General features: G+C 44.2%; 2 protein-coding genes across 2 annotated transcripts in view; both read left to right on the top strand.

Moving 5' to 3' along the window:
- The window catches only part of CCDC158 (coiled-coil domain containing 158), a 52,202-nt gene extending 47,886 nt beyond the window's left edge, over positions 1-4,316 (top strand). The window contains 3 exon segments of the mRNA XM_083835798.1: positions 647-789; positions 2,293-2,344; positions 3,282-4,316. The gene's annotated coding sequence lies outside the window, so the exon portion shown is untranslated.
- A 370-nt stretch (positions 4,317-4,686) lies between these two features.
- SCARB2 (scavenger receptor class B member 2) lies at positions 4,687-27,191 on the top strand. Its single transcript, XM_083835279.1, has 12 exons — positions 4,687-4,953; positions 11,474-11,631; positions 15,375-15,522; positions 17,038-17,226; positions 17,991-18,082; positions 18,572-18,691; positions 19,677-19,855; positions 20,412-20,530; positions 21,904-21,977; positions 23,138-23,189; positions 23,820-23,978; positions 26,064-27,191. Exons 1-12 carry the CDS (start codon positions 4,837-4,839, stop codon positions 26,100-26,102), a joined length of 1,446 nt encoding a protein of 481 aa, XP_083691405.1. The 5' UTR covers positions 4,687-4,836; the 3' UTR covers positions 26,103-27,191.
- Positions 27,192-27,852: the final 661 nt, after the last annotated feature.

Raw genomic sequence — 27,852 nt, 5'->3', positions numbered from 1 at the left:
GTGCCAAAAAACAGGGTCTCCCATACTCCCAGTGCATCTCCCCAAGCTCCTTCTCCTTCCTTTCCTAGCAAGATCTGTTTCACAGCTTCATGCCAGGTCACAGCCCGGCACGAGCAGCACAGGCTACGCATCCAGTAGCAGCATTCTCCCACCCCACAACGTATTTCCCCCTAGCATGGCCATGGTCAGCTTGAGAGTGCCCTAGTTCAGCAGCGAGGCCTCTAGCATTGCTGTGGCAGCAGCTAAAAGCGGATGTGTAACTGAGAGAAGAGGACAGAGCATGGGCAGGTGGTCCACGTGGTAGGGAGAAGAGGATGGGGGCTGATTAATTGTGGTCTAGAAGGGAGTGGAGCTGAGTGGGGAGAGAAATCTGTGTGAAGAGGAAAAGGTGGCCTGAGGCAATGCTCCGTCCTCCTCCGCAGGTGGCCCAGCTTGTCATCTCTGAGTCATGTGGACTTCTATGCAGAAGCGTTTAAGTTATATGCAGAAGCAGCTGATGAGTCAGGGAAGCAGCAAACCAGAGGAGAAGTAGCTGATGGGTGTGAGTAGTTGTACTTGCTAATTTTGGTAAAACTCAAATCATGAGGAATATGGCCATGTGCGTGTATTTTAAAAGGTACTACATGATCTGTATCCCAATTATCAGGTGCCTGTAGAGGGATGTGTTTGTAAGTCTGGCTTACAGTTCATGAGGTCTGTGCTTATTTGGCTGAAGAGCGTCAAATACATGAGAGTCAGGAAGGACCAAACTTCAGAACGAAGGATGTTTCTGCTGCTGCTCTCATAACAGTAAGTATTAATTTCCTCAGAAGAAACGTGCTGTAGCTAAATCTCTTGTCTCTTAAAAAGTCCTAGTCCCATATCTGGAAGTCAGTGCCTGGTCTGTCTGGTGCATTCGCTTCTTGTGCATCCATGTGCAGCTAAACCAGGAGCAAAGTTACTGCCCACAGAAAGCAGCTCTGCTCACAGACCTTTCCAAGGTCTCTGCTGAACCTAATAATTGCAGGGTGGTTCTGCCCTATAGTGAACTGCCTTCCTGCCAGCAGTTTGTTGTGCGTGGGAGTAATGAGGTAAAGCTTGAGTACAGGGAAATGTGATCGCTACCAACTTAGAAGCCTTTCAGAAATTTCTCAACTCTCAGCTGAAAACAGTATCTTATAATTACATTATTATTTTACTAATTATGCATACAGTGCCAGACACATACATAATATGTGTAAATTCATTGATGACAAGCACGTAGATTAGCTGGGCTTGAAAGGCAGATGAGCTGTCTCTGAAAGCATTTTCCTTGTATAATCCTGATCCACTTGGGTGTTTCCCAAGAGCTGCTCCTCTAAGACTGGGAGTGTACTGCATGTAAACCTTCTGCTATTCTTCTTGGCCCACGCTGGGAAACATCCAACCAGCAGGGGCTCTTTGTGGTGAGCTGTCAGGAAAATTGAAATGTTAAGGACCTGCAAGTTACCTGTAATATGATTTATGGTCTGCTGGCGAGCTGGGCTGAGTTAAATGGCAGCGAGTGGTTAAACTCCTGGCAGTATGCAAAAGAGGGGGATGTTCCACCATCATAAAAACATCGTTCTTGATAACTAGATCTCAGTCCCTACAATCTTTACCCCTGATCTTCTTCTATTGAACATCCCAAAGGAAAATAAAGGTAGGATTCAGTAACACAGTGGTGGAGGTAAAAGTAAATGGAGCACCACAGATACACAGATGAAAGCAGGCTGTAAACATCACCCAGCAGGAGGAGACGGGTGGAAAAGCATACAGAAGTTTTAGATTGGACAGAAACGAGTAGAGTATTTGTTGAGTTAAACACTTTTCTAGTTACAATTACATTCTCACTGTTGAGATGAAAAAACTCTTGGTTCTGGAAAGGCTGTTTTAAGTCTCTGCCTTCAGGTCACAGCTCCTAAAGGAAGAAAAGCAAGCTTTGGATCCAGTTAGACTTGGTGTGAACAGGTCTGTCAGCAGTGGCAGATGATTACAGCACCCAATTCTGAAATTAGGACAAGCATGATTCCTATCTTGGGTGGAAAAGACCAGAGATCCATGAAGTGACATGAATGCAAATGAAGAGGAAACCAAAAGTACCCTACCCCTCCTATCCACTGCCTCCACCCCTCCATTGTGGCTAACATAAAACGTTCATTAAAGAATTATCTAGTAGTTATTAAATAACAGGAATTGGAGTAAGGATTTCTGGGATCTATCCTGATTTGGCTGACACCATACTATACGATTCCCTACTTTCTTCTTTGACATGCTCTTTCCTTCCTTATATAGACCCCAAGGAGCTGGTGTTACACAGAGCTGAAGAAGACACTTGACTATCTAAGTAAGTAGTGACTTTTATTTCTGAAAGATTCTCCCAGTGCATGGGACGGGAATATTCCATCCATGATTTAGTTTTAAAACAAGGTTTCTCATATCATTTTTCCACATGGAAATCTTGCCCTTTTCATCATGAGACACTGCAAAATTTAGGGGAGCCTGGCAGTATATGTGGATGATGGCAGTGGAAGAAGAGACACTGACTTTTTGTGGCACGCTGTGATAAAAATTGAAAGGAGTGGGGAGACAGAGGAATAATGGAAGGGGCTAAGAAAGAAAAAAGAATGATGACATGAAGACTTTCCTATAAGCATGTTTAAACATTTTTCTGAATATGGGCCTTATCTGCCTTTTCCCTTTGCAATATCATTGGGATTTTGGAAAGGGAAGATATGCCTCTGCTTGTTTCAGGGGTTTGTAATTATGACACAGTGTTGTGCCTGGAGCCAGCAGTGCACCCACTGCATTCCCATGCTGCACTTCAGAGGCGGAGTCACTGTTCACGGGGCTATTTTAAATAAAACTGCTAGTACGCAGTTTCTTGACTTCCGGAGGTAAAATAGTTTGTCAAAAATAATAATAATAATAATAATCCACACTGGGAATCAAGAAAATCTGTATGGAGAAACAGCATAGTTTTGTGCATCACATGGGTAGATTTTTACAAACAAATAAAATCCAAACACTGAATTAAGCAAAAACAAAATTCTGCAGGAATCATTGCTTGATCTTAATGCATTTGTGCCCTTGCAATGGCAAAGCAAATTTACATTTTTAAAAAAACGTTTGCATAAACCAGCATCCTCCTTAACATTATTAATAGAAATGCCTCATGGCTGTGATACATAGTTATGAAAAAAATGGCCTTGCATAAGTAGAAAAGTGTTTTCTCCTCTGTATTTATCTTGTTTTTCTTGTCTCTCTCTCTGATTTGGAGACAGTGGGCCTGATGACATACTTCTGAGTGCACGCATCAAGACATCCTCAATAGAAAATACAAGTCACAGAGCAGCTGAAATACTTTAGGTGAGAAAAGAACGAGGTCTCCACTCCACTGCTTCAGTAGCCACAGAGAATATTTAATGTTCTATGGGAAGAGACACCTGCTTATAAAAGTCATCATTACATCATACATCCCACCAAGGACGATGTGGCATAAGGGATGGTTTATGGTTTCAGAAGGGGAATTCCCATTGAAGATTATGCCAGGGGGACAATTCTATTGGTGTAGTTAAATTAACCTTCAAAAAGGGATTCTTTTATTTACTTTGTTGCTTGCTTTTTGGGGAGATGGTGAAGAAACTGAGTGAAAATCACCACTTGGGAGTGGGAATCTAAATAAACACTTGCTGGAAGAACAATCCTTCTTCTACCATGTGGGGGGAACCACAGTCATTCTCGTTTCCCAAACAGTTGTGAAAGGTGACCTCATAAACTTTCATAAGCAAATAAACGACACAGTAACATAACAGTGTCCCCAGCAACTAAAATGATAGGAAATAATGTTTATAAAGGACAATTCAGTCGATTTTAACAGGAAATCCATCTGATGGTCTACTTGCTTGCTTCTAGGGAAGGCATAACTTGAACCGGGCTGATGATGGCAAGCTGCTAGCCTCACGATTTGGCAGTGCGGGAGGAGAGGGAACTGGCTCATGGCTTCAGAAATGAAAGCGCTGGTAGCAGCAGGACTGTGGCTATGGGCCAGGAGTCCTGTATCGCTGGGGCTTTCCTTCCTTGTGTGAAATACAAAGGCTGTGACGGAGGGCAAATAGCAAAGAGGTGCTGGGAAAGCCGCTGCTGTGGGTATTTTTCCCTCCCGCTAGCAGTACTCCAGGAAGCAGTTACGGGTGGGAAGCTGGAGCAGCAGTGCCCACTGTCTTTTAAAGGAGAAAGGGATCCATCAATTTATTTCTTATGATAGGCTTAACTGATCTGTATTGAATTAGGGTAGAAGCTGATCCCTATGAAGCCTAATTCACTCTCGAGGCAGTTTCTGTTCCCTACAAGTTTTCCCCTAACCATCTTCCTGAAGGGCAGCTGTTTTTCTGCTCGATTTCCAGAAAACCTTTGAAGCACTCCTGCTGCATCCAGAGACGCCCACTGGCAGGTCCATCCCGAGCAGGCAGGAGGAATTCCTGCCAGCAGGAACGAACAAATGCCTTTTGGGACACACTTCCCCCTTTCCTGACCAGCAGAGCGTGGTGCAGCGACCGAGGAGGTCCCCGCACCACAAAGCCTCCCGCGGGCAGGGGCACGGCCGCTCCCCTCGCTCCCAGCCCACCGCCGAGGCCCTCCCGGCCTTGAGGAGCCGAAGCACGGATCGGGAGGGCCCGGGGAAGGCCCGGGGAGGCCCGGGGGCTCCTCCCGGCCCGTCGGCAGGCGTGGCGAGGCAGCCGCCCGCCCCTTGCGCCCGGCCCGGGGCCTGGCGGCGGCTGTGGCAGCGGCGGCGGCAGCGGCGGCGGCGGCTGTGTCCCTGTTCGTCGGGCGGCGGCCATGAAGTCGCTGTGCCTCGTCACGGCGGGGGTCCTGGCCCTGACGCTGCTCATCGCCAGCATCTCCTTGCTGGTGGCGCACGTCTTCCAGTCCGTGGTGGACCTGCAGGTGAAGCAGGTGAGAGCACGGCCCGATCGCCGCCCCCCCCCCCCCGTCCCTCCTGACGGGTTTATTCCCTCCGCAGATTAACCCCGGGAGGAGAAGGAGGGAGGGAAGGGGCTGGTGGGTGGCGCTGCCAGGCTCCCTCCTCGCCCCAGCCGCGCTCGGTGAGGGCCGGAGCATCCCCGGGGAGCGAAGCTCCCGGCCCCGCACCGCCTGGCCAGGTGGGGGCTCGGGCTGGGCTGGGCAAAAATCCAGTAAATATGAGTAAAAATCAGTTCTCTCGAGGCAGCTTTGCTGGTTGTGAGGCAGCTGCTGTAATGAGGGGCCTGCTCCAGAGCAGCAACACGTAGGGAGAGCAGGGAACACCTAAAGCACCCCTCCTGCCTCCTGTTCTGCCATGTCTGTCATAAATTTCTTGCAGCTTTCAGAGAGTGGCTTGTTCTGCTGCTCCGTTTATTGCTGCCTGTACGGCGCCAGGTGTGCTCTGGGCTGAAACGCGCGGTAGTTCCCCAGGCTGGGTGGTGACAGCGGGGCATTTCACCCTGCTGCTCAAAGCTGCTTGCAGCAAACTTTGGGAGCACCCATCCTGGTGTTGTTACGACTGCAGAGCCCTCATTGTTCACGGTCTGCCTTAGCTGTTGTTCCTCTCTCATGCTGGCCCTTTGGGTTTATATGGTGGTCCACTGAAAAGGGTCAATTGCAATGGTGTTAGAAACTCCCCTACTTGAAGCACTTTTCATTAGCTATTCCCTTTAAAATGTCTGTGAAGCATGTAAATTATTACTAATCTGCCTAGTCTGAGGAATATTGTCTCTTATTCAGACAGGGAAACCAAGAGTGTTAACAAATGATGTGATGTAACCACTGCTATTGTCTAACTGGTGACAGAAGTCTGCTCATCCCCTGTAATGTCCTAACTGATGCACTGTGCTTTTCCTCAAGGTATTGACAGCAAGCATTTCCTAACAGAGAAGCTGTGTTGTGTTATCTTACACCAATTTGGCTTAACGAGGGCATTTTTAGGTTGACAGTCAGTTTAAAACAAGTTGCACTTTGAAATGTATCCCTAAGGTTTAGGGGATAGACAAAACCAGGCCTCCCTAGGTGTCATGCAGCCTGCCAGGGTGTCAGCTGCTCTTCGGGAACTACTCGTGCAGCTGCTCCTGCAGTGTTTGTCCCCAGGTAAGTGCTTCTGCCCTGCTGGAGCACAGCATGGGGAATGGGTGGTTTATCCTGAAGTCATCCGACTGTCAGCTCATGCCTTCTCCAGGCAGTCTGAAAGGCAGATGTGAACTGATGTGAACGTCTGTGTGTGCAAAGCTGTGTGCAAAGCAAGCCAAACAGTGCAGCTTTGCGTAGACATCTACAGTTCCATCTCCTATATTGCAGGAAAGGAGTCTGTCAGCCTCTGTATCACAGCAGAAGTTAGGGCTTCAAGTCTATTTCATGCTCTTACCACAGGAGCAGTGGGGTAAAAAGAAATAGTTTGGCAGCAGCGTAGGACTGTCAGGAATTAGGTGTGATCCTCCTTACGCGTATTATCTCTTAGCTACACAACTCCTTACCCTTAACAGTTGATTATGTAAGAGTAACTTCGTAGTTACTCTGCAGAGCTTTCAGTAATGCAGGATGCAGTTCCTAGAGCTCAGTCTTTTCCTGCTTAGTGTTTTTCAGCTCGCGCTAGCATGCATCTCCGTTGCACAGGATCAAGCATCTTGCTCCCCGTGCTTCCCAGTGACACCCTCCTGAACAGCTCTCAGCCCCAAAGCAGTGTGCTCCCTCCCAGCCACTCTGCTGATTCTGCTGCTTTCCACGTGCTTTATCCCACATGAGCTTCTTCTCATTTGTGTGTGGCCTAGGAAGTTGCTGTCTCTTGTGTAACCATGTGTGCAGCTTAGAAAATCTTGTGCAAATAGACAAATCTCAGTTTTGCCTTTGCAGTGTGGCAAGACTAGAGCTTTCTGAGCTCTCTGATTGCTCTGAAGTACAAGGCGGTGGACAAGAAATGTCATCTGTGCTCATGAGTTTCATGCTGGCCCCTCTTAGCCTCCACACCCTCTCTGCAGAAAGAGGTTGTCCTTTACATGGGGTAGTTCATGCTCCTTTGAAGGCTTTCCAGCAGTGCTGACTGACAGTAAAGTAAATTTAAATAAATGACTGCATTATGGACCAGCTGAAGCACCTGTGTGTCCAAACCCAGCACCTACGCAGCCTTGAGGATGCGTCGACTTGACCCAGGGGATTTGTGTGATGCATCCTTTCCAGGCAAAGCAAAGTCTGTTCGGGAAGACAGCAGGTGTATCAGGAGGCTGGGGAATCCAGCAGGGCGTCAACTTTGCACCCCCTGGAAAGTCAGTAGGCAGATGTGTGGTGACAAGGACAGTGGGAGCACCCTTTCCAGAAAGGATTCAAATCTTGCCGATTTATTCTCTGTCTTACGTGTCAGCCTTACTGGCTTTTTGTGAACTCGAGCACCACTGGTCCATCTTGTCCAGTATCTGTTAGTTACCAGAGGTAGCAGCTGAAATTCCAGCAAATAATGGGAAAAAAACCTGGAATGAACAAGAGTAAAATTGCTGCCCACAGGTGAAAAGCCTTCCTAGCTGCAAGCAGTGTTTGCTTTATGCTCTATATTTGTTATATGGTTATGGATTTTACTGCCATAAGCATGCAGTGTATGACTATAACAACCCTTGAGCTATGCACCTAATGCGAAACTTGGGCAATCAGCCCTTGTGCCTTTACCTCAAGTGTTCTGTTTATGCCACATGCCTCACACTGATAAATTTAGAAAATGGTTAGTCTTCTAACCCCTTGAAATTTCAATGGGCTTTTGTTGCCAGCTGTCCACAGCTGGATTGTCAGGAGTATTTGGGGCCCAAAAGGTCAGGGAAGATATTTTATCCCTTGATTTATTTTATGTATTGATCATTTTTAGGTTTTGTTTAATGTGAAATACTAGACTGTGGAGGCTTAGAAAAATGACGAGTTGAGATGCTTCTTTTGAACAGACAGTTCCCAAAGTGCAGGGTCAGAAAAGTCTGCTGTTGTTGGTCTGAAGGTTTACCCTACTGCTCCTTTTAAGAAGCTGCAATTTATTTCTGTCACAGATGGATGTATAAAACTATGTCCTAGAACCAGATCATTTTGCAGTTCCAGGAAAAAAAAAAAGTATATGTATATATTTAATTTTCTGTACAAGTTCCAAAAAAGTTCAGCATCATTTTCCACTCCAGTGAACACCACCAACTGCAATTACATTTGGGAGCATAAACTGCCTTTTTTATTCCTCTTTGTAAAGACATGGAATCACCAGAGAATGCGACTGGTGCAAATTCAGGCCTGGCATGATAAATAAGTCAGCAGGACAGATGTTTTCGTACACTTGAGATGAATGTGGACTCCACTTGGAAACGACAGCCTCTGCTGTGCTGCTGAGTGAGGACACAGCATGATGTTATCTACTGGTTTTGGGTGGTGATCTTGCAGTTGGTGCACCTTTGCATCTCCGTGAGACAGGATCTCTGAGTCTGAGGCCTCTCTGGGCTACTGCCTGCAGGACTAGTGTCTGACTTGGGGTTTCTGAATACTCTGTGTGTCTTGTTCCTGCATGTAAATGTCTCAAGAGAAAAGGCCTTGTTCAGTACAGCAACAATAACTGCAGTGGGGCTGTATCTTTTACATATTTCAGATTAAGCAGCAGTCCTATGATCTAGTATTTTGAAGCCTTCCTAACCTACCAGTGACCACAGCCTCTGACAAAAAAATGATCGGTAACATCAGATCCTACTCTTCTGTGAATCAGTCAGCAGAGCTAAACAGAATGCCATCAGCTGAGGGACATGGACATATGTTTTGTTTAAAAAAAACATGCTCATATTTTTCTTTTAGGCCCAGGCTGTTTAATATCATGTGGCAGACCCAAATACTCCTGATACCATTTGGTGAAAAATTGAAGAAAAGAGCTTGCCATATTTTATTATTTGAGAATTTCATGGCAGTGTATCTGAGTCCTGCTCAGAAGTTTGTGAATCTGGGTTTACAACTGGTGTTGTCACTGTACAGAGCTAAAAATACACTGTCATTGCTGTGGGAGATCCAAACAGTGTTACGCAGATCCAGCAAATAAATCACCAGATGACTTGGTTTCACTACCCTTTTGCTCTGTAGCCATCTCCCAGGGGATCACTTAAGATTTCAAAATCTCAGGGACCTGCATTTATTTATTTATTCCAGAGGAAAACTCCTTCATTCCCTTCCTGTTAATGCTCTTTGCATGTAGTCTGGTGCATGTGTATATGTATATAGCACGAGAGAAACTGATGTTACGTTTAGCAATTCATCATCAAGGTGGGAAGCTTCTTGTTTTCGGTCTAGCTTAGGAGAGTGGCATGGGGCAGTGACCTCCCTGCACCTGGTAAATGTCATCCCTCTCATAAAGGATAGACTGGAGCCTAAAACTGGAATTAATATGCCTGGGGCGCGCTTGTATTTTTTAAATGTTGACAATTTAGAGGGAGTAATAATCTTTCACTTTAATTGCCTCATATGAGAGCAATTTGAGCAGCAAACAGGTGCCCTGAATACGCTTACTAGTTGTTGGGGAATAGTACAAATTCCTAGATGGGGAGAGTTAAGGTCAAGACAGGCAAGAGTTAGTCTTTTTATCAGTGTCAAGCTTATGCTCAAATGTATTTCATGCACATGAGAAATGTGAGCTGTACACAACTTATGAAAGGAGCAGACATCAGACCTCTGAAACCCCTGACTTTGTACTGTGGTTATTTGTGTATGGAGAAAAGCTATCTCAGTTATCTCTAGGTATCTTAAATACATTGCTGTGTCACTCCCAGCCCTTTCTGGTAGTGTCATGGAAACAGTATGCCTGATTTAGTGAGATTTTCTGTTCCTGATCCTACAAACCAGCTTCATGCAGGCTCTGTCTGAATACAAACGTGAGCCTCCTTGGCATAAGATTGCAAGAAAACAGGGTCAAAAGCATTGATTTGTGTAGGAAATGGTGTATACGAGATGCTGATAGTTCCAAAGAAATGCGCGAAGCACCTGAAACATGCCTAACATTATTTTTGGTGGTGTTCACAGAATACAGGGTTTGCAATTCTCAGAGGAAAGCAGTCTGCAACTGCAGAGTACTACCAGCTGGGTTGGCTTTCACTGCCATTCAGGAATACTGCTGCCATTCCAAGCTCCTGCCAATACGTTTTTCTTTTAAAAGGTCTTCTCTTTATCTAATCATTCAAAATTAAAATCTGCATGCAGAGAAAACAGCTCCTTCAGTGGGAAGGCCAAGGATGAATCCTGAGGCTGTAGCTGATAATCCTGTGGCTGATAAAGTTAAGACCCCATAAACAGTAACCAAGACATGGCAGCTGGCCAGTTTGCCCTGCCTTTGATTTTGTACTTACAATATTTGACTTGTTTTCTCAGAAGAATAAAAAGAGCAAGTGTTGACGAGACCCATTTAATTGCAAATTATCCCCCCCTCCCTTCTTCCGCCTACTAGTGTTATGATTTTCGAAGATACAGTTTTGTTTGTACTTATTCCTGAAAATTCCACTCTGCAAGCCATTTTTTTTCTTAACTCTAACACTGGCAGTAACAGTGTTAAAAACGTGAAAAGCTTTGATTTTGGTGGCGGTGGTGACGCTTCTATACTTGCAGTAAATTTTATATAAAATTAAATGATAATAAAATAAGGAATTGAGATTTGTGTTAAGTATTCCTAATAGAGCCACATGCAGGTACATTTGTGACTTTCCTTATAACATGGGGTGGGTAAAGGAATTATTGAATCGTTATTTAAGTGCTTCTGTAATAAAATAATGATTTGCAGCTCCTGTTTTGTAGGCCCACGTTGTGTTGAATACAAAGAATCTCTGCCCTATTCAGAGACCTCAGAAAAGCGTGAATCCCAGTCTGCCTAAATGAAAGAAATTTCTATCACTTACAGGTTTTCCTCCCAGGCCACTGAGAAATGAAGTCCAATTGCTTTGGAGACAATCTTACAGCTGTACTGGAATGTGACATTCTTAGGCAAAGAAATCATAAACACAATGAATCTAAGCTTCTTTTCTGACCTTGTTCCTCCTAAGATGTCTCTTAGGACTTCTTGGCCTCACGTTGTTGATTTCCACTTCTTCTATCTGTAATGTGGGTATGTTTTGTGGTGTTTCACACCAGGTTAGGTTTTTGCTCATATAGAAAGTGCAAGAGGATCATTGTATAACAGTTGATAAGTCTTCATTCTGAAAAATGTCAGGCAGAAGTGTTTGTAGGAAGAAGCAGAAAAACAATCCCAACAGAAGTATGCCCCTAGGCTGCAAGCATCGTAGCATATGCCTGATTTTGTTGGTATTTAGTGAGGTGCTTCAAAGTAAAGCACGAAGTATTTGTAGAGTTGGGGTCTCCAATCGTGTTGCTTGCCCTTGTTCTGAGGACAGAGAATTCCTCTCTTTCCTGTAAATATTATCCAGCGTCTATCACTAACAGCTGATTTGTCTTTCTCATGTTTCAGGGAACAGTATTAAAAAATGGCACAGAAACCTTTGAAGCCTGGGAAGATCCTCCTCCACCAGTCTACATGCAGTTCTACTTTTTTAATGTGACAAATCCGTTAGAAGTGCTTCAAGGAGCTACTCCTCTTGTAGAGGAAAAAGGGCCTTATACCTACCGGTAGGACCATTTCACTGTGTTCACATTTCACTGAACCTGTTGTGTGTAAGGAGGCAAAGAAGTGAGATCCAGAATGTTTGGGATCCCATTCTAGGAGAAAACCTAGCTGCTAATGTGTGCTTGAAAATTTATTCTACTGAGAATGGTCATATACCACCTGCACAGTGCAACTAGGCTGATACATCAACAGCCTGCAAGCAGTTTCAGATTCAGCCAGGGTCTTCTGTTAGATTTAGTGCAAGATTTTGCTCGTGTGCTGCTGCTCCTCAGGTGCTGAACACAGAGGAAGTTCTCTGCATCGTGGCCTGCTGTCTTGTGAGGGAAAAGGCAGTGACTGGTTGAGATGTAAGCAGAGAGGAGTGTTGCATAAAAATGTGATTCACTCAGAAACTAGTTCCTAGTTGAAATTGCACAACTCATATCATTAAAAATGTGGACAGAAAACTAGTTACAGAGTGGAACTAAAGGGAACTCCCCTAACCAGCCCTCACTATGAAACCTACTTAGATTCAGAAATACCTACTGTTCTTACAGATGGCAGGACTCAGTAAGGCCACGTGCAGTGTTGGAGCTTATCTAGCCTCCATGACTCTCCTTCTGCACGGTATGGCTCCACACTGAGCAGTCTGAGTCTGCTGCATGTGGAGAGGTTTCAGTCCCCTTACAAACAAGTTTTCCTTTGGAGCTTCATTCTGCTCCACTGCATGCAGCAGTGTAAAACCAGGAGCAGTCCTGTGGCAGGAGGTGGTACAGTCTTTGAACTCATGGAGGTAGGGGAACCATGGCAAAAACGTTGATTTCTTATTGGCAGTCTCACTGGTCAGACATTCATTCAGACCAGTTTCAGTGCCAGAAGGAGTTGTCTCTACCTAAGCTGCAGAATGATCAGGATCTGGTTGTCAGTATTTTTAAAAATATTGTAGAGTAAAAGAGAGAGCCTTTCGGGCTGCCTCAGTCTCTGCAGTATGTCTTCCCGCTCTGTTGCTCTCCTCCTACAGCTCAGTTTTGTTTCACCCTCTGCCCTCAATCTTTTCCCATCTCTGTTTTTCATTACTGTGTCTGTTTAGCTTTGGCAAACTACATGTGCTACTCTGGCAAAATACCTTTTATTAGATAAACTCGTAGAGGTGGGGAAAAGATAGAGAAGCTTTCAAGTTCCCAAGCTTTCCTTCAGGTCTTTGTAGTATAATGCTGATAATTAGTCAGCAGGAGGATAAACAGGGCTGCTTCTAGATGTAAAAGACCTACACGAAACCTCATAGGCCCTTGCTTTTCTGCACTCCCATTCTCTAGCTCCTTTTTTCCCCTTTCCTCAGCATCTTCCAGGCGTCACACACAGCCTGCTTTGTGAAGCTGCACCTTACCCATGGAGGAGTTCCGTGGGATGGACGGGGCTGCCTGGCTTGGTCCGTGCCCGACGGGAGGCCCAGCCTGAGCTGCTGTTTTGTGGCTCGCTGCGAGCCTTCCCCTGCAGCACACGCCACAGGCTGGCTGCATGTGATCGGGCTGGGGCGGGCGACGCAGGCGCTCCCCGACTTGTTTATTGCTGAAGGAGGCAGGCTGCTCCTTCCAGCGCTGCGTGGTTCTGTTGCTCCTGCCTCGCTTGGTTTGCCCGCTTCTGACGTGTCCGAACAGGATTCGACTGTGCTGCGCTCTGCCTGGCAGAAGAAATAGCAAAGTTAAAAAGCTGGAGTGCTCTTTCCCAGCAGATTCTTTAATCCTTGCTTAGCTGCTGCTGCTGCTGTATCAGGCTGTCGGCGGTGGGTGGGGAAAGAGAGGAGGCGCATGGGAGCAGAGGGAGAAGGGAGGGATGTTGCGAACATACTGCATGCTAGAGCCACAGAATGAATACCAGATTAGTATGTAGCACAACATCCAAAATGCTCTAAAATGAAGTGCATGGCTCAGTGTTTTATAAAATGGGCTACTGGGGAGAAAGGCTGGAAGGGAACCATCCCTGACAGGCAGGGAAAAAAGTCTAGGAGTGGCAGAGAGGAGGTGGGACAGCTAAATACAGTCTCATCCTGCATGGTTAAGCTTCAAACAGTTCATAGGTTTGACCCATATAAATTGCAAACCCAGTTAGTGCAGACATAGTTTCTGTACCTAAAATGCAGTAGTGCTTGTCTTTTTAAATCCTGGAAGTTATATTTGCAATGTATAAAATAATTCATTCTGAAGTGCACACTGCTTGCCTGCCAAGCCCCAAAGAACACTTGAATATTATCCGGTCTTGGACACATTAACAGTTTTTTATCTTTAATGTCTCAGATCCTCCTCCTTGTGTCCCTAATCGGGGAGTATTATTTTCCTCTGCAGACTTTTTAGAGTTGGAGAGGCTTCTCAGGCTAACTCTGGCCTATTTTAGGTAAGGCACTTCACAACTGTCCATTCCCATCCCCTCTGTTCAAGCCCTAGGCTATCGAGTAGATCGATGTGAAAGAGACTCTTTCCAAATCAAGCTGAAAGTGTAGCCTGACCAAAAAGTTCCTAGGAGGTAGGGATGCTAAGAGCAGTAGATACACTATAGTTTCTGTAGGGGAGGTGGGCAATGGTTGATTTCTAAGAAGAATAATTTCATGGGCCTTCCCAGTTTGCTTTAAGTTAGAAAGACTGAACCAGAGTGATACAGCCTGTCATGAAGCTGCATTAATTAGATCTAGTGCAGCCAGGATAGCATCTAGGATCTGAAATGAGCAAAGAACATCACAGCACAGGCTCTTGCAGAATAATTCACCTTTGCATCTTGGGATTTAAAATTTACTCCGGAGGCAAAGCAATGTAGAAGTCAACAAACTCTTGATTGAATGTGGACTGATGAAATATGGTCTATTTCACCTCCCTCCTATGCTGAAAGGATCACACCATGAGAAGACGACCTGCCACTGCTGTTTTCTGGATTGCTGAAGATTGATATGCGTCTCATTGCGAACCTAAGCCTGCCAGTTCTGCAGAATTGTGGTTCTTGTTTGGAAAATGGTCCTGGCCATGCACTGAATTATGGTTATGACATGTGCTTCAGGGTGATTAAGATCTGACTCCCTTACTAGGCCAGCAGGTAGCATTTGATGTTTCTTGCCAATTCGACTTGTTTGTCAGCAATCCTGAGCTTTTTGTTGCTCGTTTGTAGCTCGTCTGTTTTGTTGCTTAGACAGTACCAGCAGTTCAGGGCAAAAAAAAAATCAGTTGAATTTCTGCTGCATCCAGGATTGCTACCTCACAATTAAAGGAGAAGAGCTAAAACGAGGCTTGTTCTGTTGTTGTGTCACACATAAGCCCAGAAGCCCTATTGCAAAGTACGTGGACACCAGCAGAAAGATTCTGGTAGGTTCTTAGGTCAGGTTAATGAGACTTAGGTGAAGCCTACATCTTATTTTGCCTGGGAGCAAATTTTGCCTGCAGCAAAGAGGCAAAAGTCTTATATATAGTGTCTCTAAATCCTTCTGTACTGTCTGAAATTGTTCTCTTTCCTTGGAGGTATTTCAAGACAAGGTAAAAATATGAAGTGCAATTAGGGCGTGGGGTGGCATTTTTGGAAGTACCCTGTGAGGTCTAATTCAGCTCACGTAGACACAAAGGGGAGTTGTGTTGCTGACAGCAGCAGCAGCAAAAACGGACCAACTGCCAGCAATCTGAAAATCCTACCCTTCGTGTGCTTAGAGCAGTAGAATGGCCACAAGTTGCAATTAATGTCATTTGTACATGTTTAACTTGCTTACAGAGCAAACTTTCTTGTTTCTCAGAGAATACAGGCCAAGAGTGCGTGTTCAGTTTTTGGACAATGGCACCAAAGTATCTGCTCTGAATCCAAAGACATACGTATTTGAGCCTCAGAAGTCAGTTGGAGACCCTGAAGTGGATCTCATCAGAACAATTAATGTTCCTGCAGTGGTGAGTTTTCCTCCGTTTCTGCTTGGAAATCATCCTAACTCACTTTACACCTACAGCTTGTCACTCCGTACTGTCTCTCCCTTTGTGGTAGATAAAGGTGATTGAAGAACTAGAGAGGTAGCTTATGTCTGAGGCAGATACTGCATTCAGTTTTGGTGTGGAATGTTGTGGGATTTTTTTTTATTATGTTCTTCCTTCCCCATAGACCTCTGAGTGTTAGTACCACATTCCTGCGCTGAGAGCTGACACACTTAAGAGATGAGCTTAAGATGAGCTTAAGATCAGGCTTGTTGGGTTTTCGTGACCAAGTGAAATTAGGGAGTTAGTGATCTCAAATACGTGGGAGGAACTCAGACATTTGAAAGAGAAGGCTTGGAATATTTGTTTGGTTGGGGTTATTTTAGTCAAAATGGCAGAAATTGCCTCCAGCCCTGCATCACAAACTGAAGGAAAAAAAAAAAAAGGTAGTAGAAGGGTTTCAGATAACAAAGAATGAAAAGGTGCTGCGAGAATAAAGTTACAATTAAGACAGGCACCCCTGATCTGTATTAGGTGAGACAACCTTGCAAAGGCAGTCTCATTCTGGTGATGAGAGGCAGACCATTATTTTTGGTCTCGCACAGGGGTAGCATGAGAACAGGCAGGTACAAAGCTGTCATACCTTGCAAAGAAAATGAGACAGTACCAAAATACTTGCTGGTTGTGTAACTAAGCCTTTACTCCCCATACTAGTTTAATTGACTTCAATTACAGGGTGCATTCAATTTTGCCTGGCATTTCTAACAATGTCTGTCTGATTTTATGAATGAATACATAAATTCTCTCTATATGGCATTAGATAGAACGCAGTTTACTACGAGTTGCAAACAATACAGTCACTGTATTTACAGTTCCTCCCAGGCATTTGAGTGGTAGCAAGTATTATCTCTCGTTCAGATTTTTGACTGTGATGTACTGTAACAGGCTGTACTAGAAGAACTACAGCTTGGCTCACCCAAGGAATATTTTTTTTTCTTTTGTTTTTGCCTTTTTTTTAAATACATGTTGTAAAATTACTACGAAGGGAATAAATTCTGGTATTGTTTGCATTTTAGAGAAATGCCCATCTTTACAGGCTTTGCTTTTCAAAATGTAAACAATAATTTCCTAAGGCTGAAATTCAAAGCGCATCTCCAGCTGTAATACACCTGTGAAATTCAAGCTGCTTAGAAAGCAGTTTTGCACGTTTCACTTTAAATGCATTCTTAAGCCTACAGAATTCAGTCGCACAGAACCAAACTGATTGTGTGCCCATGCTTAGCTGAACAGGAGTCTGCAGGAGCACATCCCTGGAGGAGAATAGCTGAAGAACCTGTTAGCCAGCACATTACTAGCCGCAAGTGGAAATAGTGAAACTGAAAATACAATTCAAATGTGTGCAATGCTGAAATGTGTGTGTCTGTGTTTGTATGCAGCTGTAATTATTTATTCTACATGAAATCTGACCATTTTTCCCTGATTCTAATCCCCTGACAGACTGCAATGGAGTGGACCAGGGCAACCTCTCTTCAGTTTGCCACAGAGGTGCTGTTGCTCCTATACCAAGAATCCCTGTTTACAGTTCGCACAGTGCATGAATTACTGTGGGGCTACAAGGACAGGCTGCTGTCAACCATTCATCTTCTGCATCCCGAGATCGATCCAGTGTTTGGTTTCTTTAATAAGGTAACTGGCGTAAGAGACTTTCGGATGCTTTAAATTAGGGGTGATGTCATTCCTACAGAGTTGGGACTGTCATCACCCGCCAGTGGAGAAGGTTGCTCCCAGGCTGAGGCCAGGAGGCAGGCTGCAGAGCAAAAGGATGTTCCCTGTTCAATTTGGCTGTGCTTACGCACTGGCCTGTGGCACAGCTGCGAGTGTTTTTATCTCACTTCCCTTTGTCAAATACGCATAAGCTTTCCAAGAGTGGATGTAAACAATTCCACTGCTGATTGTGCTCGCTTTGAATAACATGGCCTTTTTGGCACCACTTGTGCAAACTATCAGAAAATTTCCTGACCAATTTCCTTCGCAGTAATTAATTGAGATCACATTAGTTCTGTGCTGTAGCCATTCCTGGCTTCCACAGTGTCTCTGTAAGTCACCTTGGACCGGGAGGACTCCTTGTTTCTCAAAAATATCTACAGCACACATCTTCTGTGGGTTTATTTTGTTAAAGACTGCTTTTTCAGTGGCAAATTTCAAAGGGTTAAAAAGGCTAACCTAATGTTGCATTCCCTTCACTTGGGAGGGGTGGGAATTTAGCACAGTCATGTCCACCTCACTTATATTCAAGGTGAAGTTTAATGATTTGCACTTACCTCAGGGGAGTCCATCACTCCTGTGGTGGATTTGTAGTGATGGCAGCTCAGTCTCCTGTCACCCTGTTGTTACCAGTCAGGTGTTAAAGAACAAGTGGAGTGATTAAAAACTTACGTATCTGTTTGCAGATGAATGGAACTGATGATGGAGAATATGTTTTCCTAAGCGGGGAAAGGAACTACCTTAACTTCTCAAGGATTGTGGAATGGAAAGGAAAAGAGTAAGTTTTTCACTGTGGTTAGGCCTCTGTCAAAATCTGCCACTTTTCACATTTTTGTTGAACAAGAATGTTCACCTTTACATTCTTTACAAAAAAAAAAAATCAATTTATTTTGTGGTTGTTGGTAGTTCTTAGCAGCTCTTAGCTCAGACCAGGCCTCCAGTATTTTGGTATGGGTCATATAATTATGAAAAGAAGACAGCCCCTGTCCCTAGAGAACAAACTGCTGTGAGCACTCACCTCTGAACCCCTGACTGCACAGGTTACCCTCCCTGACACCCCTCCCTGGATTCTTACTTGCCTGGTGCCAGTTTAAAGAGAAGACAAATGCAATTTAAACCCATTTTAATGCCCCTTGTTGTTAGCAGAGCTGAGGCAATAGGACTTAGCACTGTACAGATCTGATTCTTGTTTGCCCAGACCGTAAGCTGGCCTGACCACTGCTCAGAGGTCTTTTAACCCTTATTCTCTTTGCTTCGTTTTCTTCAGGTCATTGAATTGGTGGACAACAAAGTCATGTAACATGATCAACGGAACAGATGGGACATCCTTTCACCCACTGATTAGCAAAGATGAGAACATTTATATCTTCTCCTCTGATTTCTGCAGGTAAGAAAAGGAAAACGTCATCACTCAGACTTTACAGCAGAGCATTTATGTCCATTGATGTTGAGGTTTTATGTTAGGCTAATATTTTTCCTTCCATCGTTTTATTTAGCAGGGTTAGCATTCAGTATTCATTTGTGCTATGAAGGATGAGAGAGATAAACCAAAAAATAAAATAAATAAAGTAATAATAATAATAAAATCTGTATCAAATTAAGGATGTGTTATTTGTAAAGAAGGATAGAGTGAAAATTTGAAAGATGACTGGAAAGACAGGCTGGACTGTCTGGCAAGGCTTGTAATGAGGGGAAGAGGATTTCTATGAACCTTGCCTGAAATTTATTTGTCTCCAAAATCTTCTCTTGTTCTGCTTTTTAGAGAACCCAGATTGCCTTCTTCAGAGATGTGTGACTTGAAGCAGTGCTATTTAAAATGCAACAATATTCAGAAAAAAAGCATGGTGTTTCCTTCTTTATCTTCCTCCTGCTGGTCTCCTCCCTTCCAAGTTTCCCTGTCTGTGGAGAATGAGAATGATCTGAAATTCTCTATTTAAGTCAATACGGATGTGTGTTATGCTAAATTCAGGACTCGCCAAATTTGTGCCTCCCCTCTGTTCTGTCTTGCCCAACCGTGTGCCTTGCCTTGTCCCTCCCAGTGGCACACACCAGCACTGCCTCACACAACGCATAATAGGAACACGGGGACATGGCCGAAGCCCCAAAATGCTAAAGTCAGGTGTCAGTATCCCTGGAGCAGCACAGTTAGCACAGGATCGTCCATTTCTTGCAGCAGCAGAATGATGAGGTGTGTATGTGATGATCAAAAGCCTGTTAAATTTAACAGAAGATCATTGGAATGGGCTTCGGCCAAGGCCACAGCTTACTGTAAACTGAAGTAGATAAGTAGGCATCAACAAAGAGACATCTGCAGCAGATATTAGCATATTCTCAAGACTAACAAATCTGAGTCTGGCTTCTCTTTCTTGCAGATCTTTTTACCTGGTGTATGACAGCTCAGGAAGCGTTGCAGGCATCCCAACCTACCGCTTTGTGCCCTCTCCTATGGTGTTTGCCAACACCACCATTAACCCAGACAATGCTGGATTCTGTGTGCCTCCAGGAAACTGCCCTGGCACTGGGGTCCTCAACGTCAGCATCTGCAAGCAAGGTATGTTACCAGGTGGTGGAAGCAGACTGGGAGGACATCAGCAGCAACATATTTCTCCTTTCTGACTGAAATAAATGAGGACAGTTTGGTGAGGCCTGTAGGGATGTGACTGTACTCAGTGGAACTGGTCACCAGCAAGTGGTTGGTTAGTGTTAAACTGCAGTAATGAAGAAATGTATCTGAGGGGAGATGTTCTTGTGAGATGTCATCAGCTCCAGCAATGATATAAATCAAAGAAATCAGAAGGAAGTACCAGGATCCATACTGAACAAGTATGGGCATTTGTAGTCTGCTCTTATCCAGGTAGCTGTCACATCTGCATAGTTGGATGACCAGTGAAAAGACCAGCATGCAAGCCATGAAGCCGTGCTGATGCTGCACAAGGGAACATCTGGGTTCTTCTAAGGACTGGGCATCAGTGTTAATTTTGCAGCCCCAGAATGGACTTGCCTTTACTGTGTAAATAGCACAGTGCAAAGAGTTTTGAGGTCCTCAAAGACTTTCTCAAATCCTGTTCTTTTCTTAAATGGTGATTTTCTATGTTTTCATATTCCAGGTGCTCCCATATTTCTATCAGCTCCACATTTTTACCAGGCAGAGCAAAAGTTTATAGAGGACATAGAGGGCATGCACCCGACCAAAGAATATCATGAGACATTTGTGGACATCAATCCTGTAAGTACAGCCTTTTTTAAAGGGTCTTTTTTAAAATGCAGTCAAATCCAAGCTCATAGGTATAGGTCACCTTCTTGGATGATGTGTATCAATGTAGCCTCATTGACTTCAGCAAAGCTGTGTTATTTTATGTGGAACTATTCAAATGTGCGTGTATGGAGCAAATTTTTCTGGATAACGGGAATTAAAATGCTCTTCCTGTCATGCCTGCGCAATTAGAGATGCCAACAGGCTGGTATTGATGAAATGAAGAGGCTAAAATATTTCTGAGAAGCAGATGAGGCTACTTTTCCAGCTCACCCTGCCATCCCAGCCACTGGGGTATTGTCCTGACTGTATTTTCCCCAAGCTGAAGAAGCTGGGTATGTGGACTAAGAGAGCAGATCAATACTCAGTGGATGCTGGACTCAATTTTGATAGCATGGAGCCATGGAAGGAGAGATGCAGAAGCATGGTGATTATGTCTTTCATGGAAGTTTGTGGGGTTTTTGGTAATCTCACTGTGAGATGTCAGAAATAAAGGAGCTTGCAGCTGATGGTCTGTGGTTTTACACTGTACTCTAGATCCACACATCTGAAGGTAGGTCAAGGGACAGAGCAAGATCATTACCTCCCCAGTTTACAGAAAGAGAGGAGTCTGACTCATCAAGCTGCTATGGAGGAAATTGCATAGTTTCTCTCAACATCTAGTGCAGATGCTGCTTGACATCTGATTTGGTGCCAAGCTCTTTCTGTTATGCAGCTCTTTTGAAGTATTAGTGTAAAATGAGCTCTGCGACTCCTCGCTTCCATCCACCCCCACAGACTAAATTTGGCTTCTTGAGCAAGGAACATTATTTCTGTGCACCCATTTGCAACCTTTACTATAGCAGTGGCAATACTGTGAGAAGTGTTTCGTTCTCATCACCTTTGTGACCGTATGCTCCCATTCATTGTGGCCGGTATCTCTCAGTCACCCTTCAAACAGAAAGGTTTCTTTTGTGTGAGATTGCAGGGTCTTCGCACAGTATTCAGAGACCAGAACAAGCAGCAGTAGGTGATAGCCTTTTTCAAAACTACAGCTAGATCTGAAAGAAGGGGGATCACTCTGTAGCTTAAGTGTGGGTTACCCTGTTTCTGTTGTAGCCTCTTCACATCTACTTAATTCAGAGGCAGACTGAAATCTGGGCATATGAGATACAAGAGTATCTTGCAAGATTACCTTCCCTTGGTGAAGGGAAATAAATAATAACCCTAAGTGGGTCTTATATTGCCTTGTCAAGTCCACACCAGTGTAACTGTTACATTGTATTCTCCTAATGCCTATTATTTCATGCTTACTCTTTAAAAATAATAACATTAATAATAATTCACTGCTTTCTTCTATTCCCCAGCTGACAGGGCTTGTCCTTCGAGCAGCCAAGCGGATGCAGATCAATGTTCATGTCAGAAAACTACCTGAATTTTTGTAAGTGCTGCAGGGTGGATATCTCAGACCTGATTTAATATTCAAAGTGAAGTTGTCTGCAGTGTTCAGATGGAATATTGGTTGGAGAGAGAAAGTGAGAGAGAGAAATCTAGTCAAATCTTAATTGCAAATGGCAGTACGCTCTTCAGTCACAGACCAAGTGGCTATTGCAGTTCCTTCTGCAGAGTAAAGAGAGTATTCAAGAAAAGAAGTTGCTGGAGACAAGTTACACATGATGCTTGTGGTGGCATCAGTCATATTACACTGATGCAACTCCAAGAGAGGGTCTGCCACAAGGGAGTGGGGCTAGAGCTCGGAGAGCTGCTGCTCACTGCAGCGAGGACATGCCATCCTATTCTTCACAGCTTTTAGAAAAAAATACTGCAGATGCCATCACTTCTCAGCAGTATCCACGTGAAAACCAAATGAAAAGGAATAACCCCTTCAAAGTAGAAGATCAAGTGGTGTGTCTCAAAACAGCCAGCAAGTCCTACCCAAAACTCAGGAGGGAGGGCTTAGGTCAGGCAGAGAGAAAGACCTTGCCTTGGTGACTGCGTTGGTATGATAACAAGAAACCTTTGTCCTGAGACTCAGGCAGTCCATACAGCAATCCTTGCTACTCAGCTTATTGGCACAGCTTTGCCACATATTATAACTAAAAAAGAAGTGTTTTAATTACCCCAATCCCTATGGGATGGTCAGTGTTTCTTCACCTTGTTTTCTAGTGGCCAGGAGCTGTTGCATTAAAACAACTTAGGAGCAAGCTGTTATTTCATGTGTGCCAAACTATTTTTATTTTTTTTACTGTTCTGTGCATGTTGTGTGGACAATAGTTTCTGTGTTTTACAAGTATGAGTAACCTTCAACATCGGCTTAGCTTAGCATTCCTTTTGACTGGCACAAATCTGTCATTCAGTAAGTTATTAATGAGCCTCTTATGGATCCCTTTTTTTTTTTCTTTCGCCACCAAATCCCAAAACAGAAATTATTTAGCATTTTGAAGATTGAGATTGTTCTGCTCGAGTGGGGAGGTGAAAATCAAGTCCAGAGTTTCTCTGAGGACAGTTTCCTTGTTCATTGTTCTATTATAATCTGTCTTCAGAACCCTCAAGTTGAAAAGTGGGAAAAACATAATATCTTGTTGTTGTTTTTTTACACAGTGAAACAGGCAACATCCGAACACTAATCTTCCCAGTGATGTATCTAAATGAGGTAAATATGTTATTTCTTTGCAGCATTGTGGCATGTTTATTCTTGCTAAAATACCGTCTTTGAGCTAGCCAGGAAAGAAATGCATGTTTTCCTGTTGCTTTGTATAGTGATAGGTAGGAAGCTGTTGTTGTTTCTTACTAATACCCTCTTACTGTTTGTTGACCGTTGCATTAAGTTTAGTTCTGGAAAACACTGTCAGATAGGCTTTGTAATTGCAGAGTACTTGCCACGAGGAAGAGGCAGAAGGCTTGCAGGATCACATCTTTTTGTGTGGAGACTTCTATGAATGCAGTAGTAGCACAGTCTGTGCTGTAGTTGGATCACTGCCTTCACTGGATTCAGGAAACACTAGCTTTGATGATTCATGCCATTACTCCAGGTCTATATTATTGCTTTCCTAAACTGAGCATTCAAAGTCACTACTTCCTTTAGAAATGCAGAGCAGATTATCCCTCCGGCCACAGAAGGAGAGCTAAGGATTCTTAGAGGGAAGGTATATCAAGAAGCAATGAAGCAGAGGTGGAGAACTGTGGAACTGTTGTTACCCTACACCTCACAAAAGTAAAATGGCCTAATATAAAGACGAACAGAAATCAGTCTTTCTTCTTTCTTCGTCTTTCTCTGCTCCAGAGTGTTCTGATTGATGAAGCATCTGCCAGCAAACTCAAGCACGTCTTGCTGGAAGCTAGTGTTGTAACTGGAATCCCCTTTGTAATCATGGCTATCGGAATTGTTTTTGGGATTGTTTTTACTGTGCTCGTGTGCAGGTCCAGGGGAATAAGTGAAGAGGTAAGTAGCATATGAATTCAACTTTGCTTACTGTGTGTTAGTCTGTGTTTGATTTTCTTTTGGTTGATTTTATTTCTTCAGTATCTTTTTGTACACAAACATTTTTATGTGTTGTTTTTGTTTAAAATGACCTTTCTAGGGAGGGGAAGTTTTAATAGACTCAGAATAAATGCATGAAAACAAAGGAATGCAGCTAATATACGAAACGTGGTAAGGCAGGTCCTATCTTCTGTGCCTAACTCCCTTGCTGATAGTAGTAAAAAAATAAAAAATCAGCCTGTCTAGAGGACCCCGAAGGGTAAGATGTAAAAAGTTCACCGTATTTGCTGGGCATTAAATCACAGGCAATTGGACAGTGTTCTCAATAGAAACAATTGCCTTAACGCCGGTTGATTATTTTTCTGAATCGCTATGCAAATTCATGACCAAAGAACAGATGACTTTTACAGACAACAGCACGCAGATAGTTTTATCCAGACAATGCTAGTTTGTACATCTATTTATGAAAAGTTCTGTCATAAAATGACATGCTGGCATTAAGGCTGTTAGTTAGCAATGCTGAAAACTCAAACTTCACCCTGACAGTTAAGGCAGTAGGGTTCAGATGAGACAAACTGGGTACTCTAGTTGGCTGTTTTCTCCCTGTAGCTGCTGTCGTCTTAGTGTGGTCTTGCTTGTATGATGTTGGCTAAGTACCTTCTTAAAACCACTTGAGAAAGCACCATTATGCCTACTTCCAGAGCTCCCAGCTGCGCTGTGTCTGTGCTTCATCTTAGTCCGTGGGACCCAGTGCTGGTTAGGGGTGTGATGGTGGTGGCAGCAGTAGCGGAGAGTCCTCAGCCTTCCTTCCTCGAGCTTTGAAGAACTGATCTCTGTCTCGCTTGCTTCACTCTTGCAGTTCTCTCTGGGCACCCAGGAAGCATTTCATGAGCAGGGGTTCTCAGGACCATACTTCAGGTTCCTTTACAGCAGATCCTCGTCCTTTTTCCTTGTTCCTTTCTTCCTTTTTCTTTTGCCCATATTTCTGGCAGGCTCAACTAGAAAATCAAAACTGTCCCATTGCCTGAGGCCCCTGTCCCAGCCATTCCTTCCCCTCCCTATGTGCTGGCTTCATACCAGCCCTCTTGCATGTTCCTGGATGCTACACAGTGATTAAAATGACCAAGTGACACCTCAATTTCATGATTTCTCTGTTACTTTTGTTGCTTTTCCTGCAGACGTAAGAGTAACTCAGCCAGTTACAGGTCTGTTTGCGATGCGCCTCCCACCAGGGTGGTTATGGTCTTTCATCATCTGGAATGTGCTACGGGGAACCGAGCAATCAGGCCTTTTCTTTGCCTGTGAATGAGCACATCTGCCATGCTGAGTCCTTGCTGAAATCCCTCTGGCTGGGGGATGTCCCTGACAGTTCAGTGAGACAGTGCCCAGAACTGAGCACACCACACCTCCAGATACACAGATTCCCTCCTCCCTTTCATCGCTTTCCCAACTTGCTCCACAGCCCTGCAAAGATGCGGCCTGAGCCTTCCCATTTATTTTGCATCCTTAATATCCTACTAATCAACGACTTTCCCCATCACTGCCTCATATCTCCCAGCTTCCAGGAGGACTGCTTTCTCTGCAGGATGTGTCTCGCTGTATTTCTTGCCCATTACCCACTGTTCACACCGTGAATCCTGCAGTGTGAGCCTTCTCTGGCCCAACTGGCATGCAAAGCATGATCTTGGTAGGCCTAATCCCTGCTTCACCTCACTCACTGTCCTTAGAGAAGGCAGCATCCTGCCCTCCAGTGGGAGCAAGGAGAACATTCTGGCCCTTCCACTCGCCCCAATCCTCTCCATCCCCTGGAGTAAGCAAATCTGGGACAGCTCTTTGTACCCCAGTGCCAGCCCCTGCCAAAGCTGCCGTCCACCCTCCAGCACCTCCCCAGCACAGCGGTGGTTCTCCTCCATGAAACTGCACGTAGAAGTAGGAGACGAGCTTTTTCCTTTCCTGCCTGGAGTTTCAGAAATCCAGCTTCCCCACCGTGGAAGCTCTGTGATATGCCACATTTAACTTTCCTGTGTTAAAATTTCTTTCTTGCAGAGTACTGAAGAAGAAAGGTCCCCACTCATCAGGACATAGTAGTAGATTTTCTTTAACATGTGAGCTTGGAGAATAAATTATTAGAGCTGACCTAATAGCAACTACCACTACCCACCGTTGTCCACCGTGGAGAAACAATCGTGTCAAGTGTAAGTTTTTGTGGTATAGAGATGGAAGAGAATCTGGACTGTCATCAAGGAAGGAGACTTTTCTTACCAGCTAAGTTACAACTTTAAAACTACATTTTAAAACTGCTCAAGATCCTGCTTTTTCAGCTCTGCACTCTCTTGTCCCTGCACTGACACCCATAGACGATCATAACCACTATATCAGTGAAAAGAAAAAAGGCCTGATTCATCACAGAAATGACAGGGGTAAATTTTGCAAATGGCCTTAGGAGCGTGGGCTGCAAAGTACCCTTGTAAAGACACCCGTATCACCCAGGAAGACCTGTCATTTTTCCTGTAGGCCTAGTATTGTTTTTTCTGTAAAGTATTGCGCGCTGCTTACTACCAGTATGCACTGACTGTTTACTATTAATGTCATTGGTCTTTCCACAGAACTGATTTGTACGACTAATCCAAAATATCGCGTGAAACGTTTTAAGTATCTGTAGTTATTGGGGAGAAGGAATCCAGTGACTGGAAATGCTTTTACGTACAGACCTCGTAACTGTTCTAACTCTGCACACAATCCTATTGCATGTTAGTGTTACATTTATCCTTAAGATTTGGATTTTTTTCCCTTCAACTTGAAAAAAACGAAGAAAACAAAACAAAACACAACATTTGTCATGACGGTGGAAGGCACAAAAACGGTGTTCTTTTTTCTCTGGTGTTTGTGTCACGGTTCTCAGCTGTGTGGTTTAATATGAATGCAGATTTGGCGGTTACGTTTATTGTTCAGGATAAAAGCACACCTCCGTATTAAGGTATGTGTAGGGCCTTGAAAAGCTGTAACAGTTTTTTACTTGCCAAGTGGAAACTTGTTTTCAGAAATTACAAAAGTATTTTTCCCGTGGCGAAAGGGATATTCTAATTGGGAAGTATTTCCATTGGATCTAGATAGCAAAACATATTTTAAAATGTATTATTTTCTTCTAAATAGAGGTATTGTTTTTTCCATTGTTTTGGTTTGTTGCTTTTTTGCCTAGCTGGTGCTTTGTTCAACAATTTTGTTCATCTGCAGCTGGTTCCAACCAGGACGTTTGAAGGTAATTGCAATTACTTATTATCTGTATTAGCTAGAAGCACTCACTGCAGCCCATGGTGCTCACAGCACTGCGGTTGCAGCTTTGCCTGCTCCACTGAGGCAGACTTTGCCTCAGCAGAAGGCCTGAGTTTAACAAATCAGTATCCTAAGCCTTGGCCAAGGAACGGGACGTCGCTAGGACATTTACCTGCCTGTTGCCTCGTGGACTGCAAGCACGCACCAGGGAAGGAGGGACTCATTGCCACTTTCTGGAGACGGTCATTTCTGGAGCAATTTCACATCGCGAGCAGAAACTGTCCCCTCTTCTCTGCGCCCCTGCCTCAAATGTTGTTATTTGGGTGGCCAGCCTGGAAAGAAGCACTCAGTGAAAACACTTTGGGAACTTTCTTTGCTCTGTTTTCACTCAGAAGTTGCTCTTGCCACACACAGGACGCCAGCCATGTTGCTGGAGTTAGTCACCTCCACGTTTTTGTGGTATTCCCCTCCTTCCCTGGCCAGTGGCTGGAAAGAGCATACTATTTAGGGAAAGTCCGGAGGATTTTAGCTCCCTGCAGGGAAACCCCGACCCCTACGAGAT

Source organism: Anser anser (assembly GCF_964211835.1).
Source record: "Anser anser genome assembly, chromosome: 4".
Taxonomy (NCBI): Eukaryota; Metazoa; Chordata; class Aves; order Anseriformes; family Anatidae; genus Anser; species Anser anser.
Note: the sequence above shows the minus strand (reverse complement) of the source record. Positions and strands in the feature narration are given on the sequence as shown.

Coding starts and splice junctions, on each gene's coding strand:
- SCARB2 (XM_083835279.1), top strand. CDS start 4,837: ATGAAGTCGCTGTGCCTCGTCACGGCGGGGGTCCTGGCCCTGACGCTG. Junction 4,954..11,473: donor TGGACCTGCAGGTGAAGCAG/GTGAGAGCACGG, acceptor CTCATGTTTCAG/GGAACAGTATTAAAAAATGG. Junction 23,979..26,063: donor CCAGGGGAATAAGTGAAGAG/GTAAGTAGCATA, acceptor TCTTTCTTGCAG/AGTACTGAAGAAGAAAGGTC.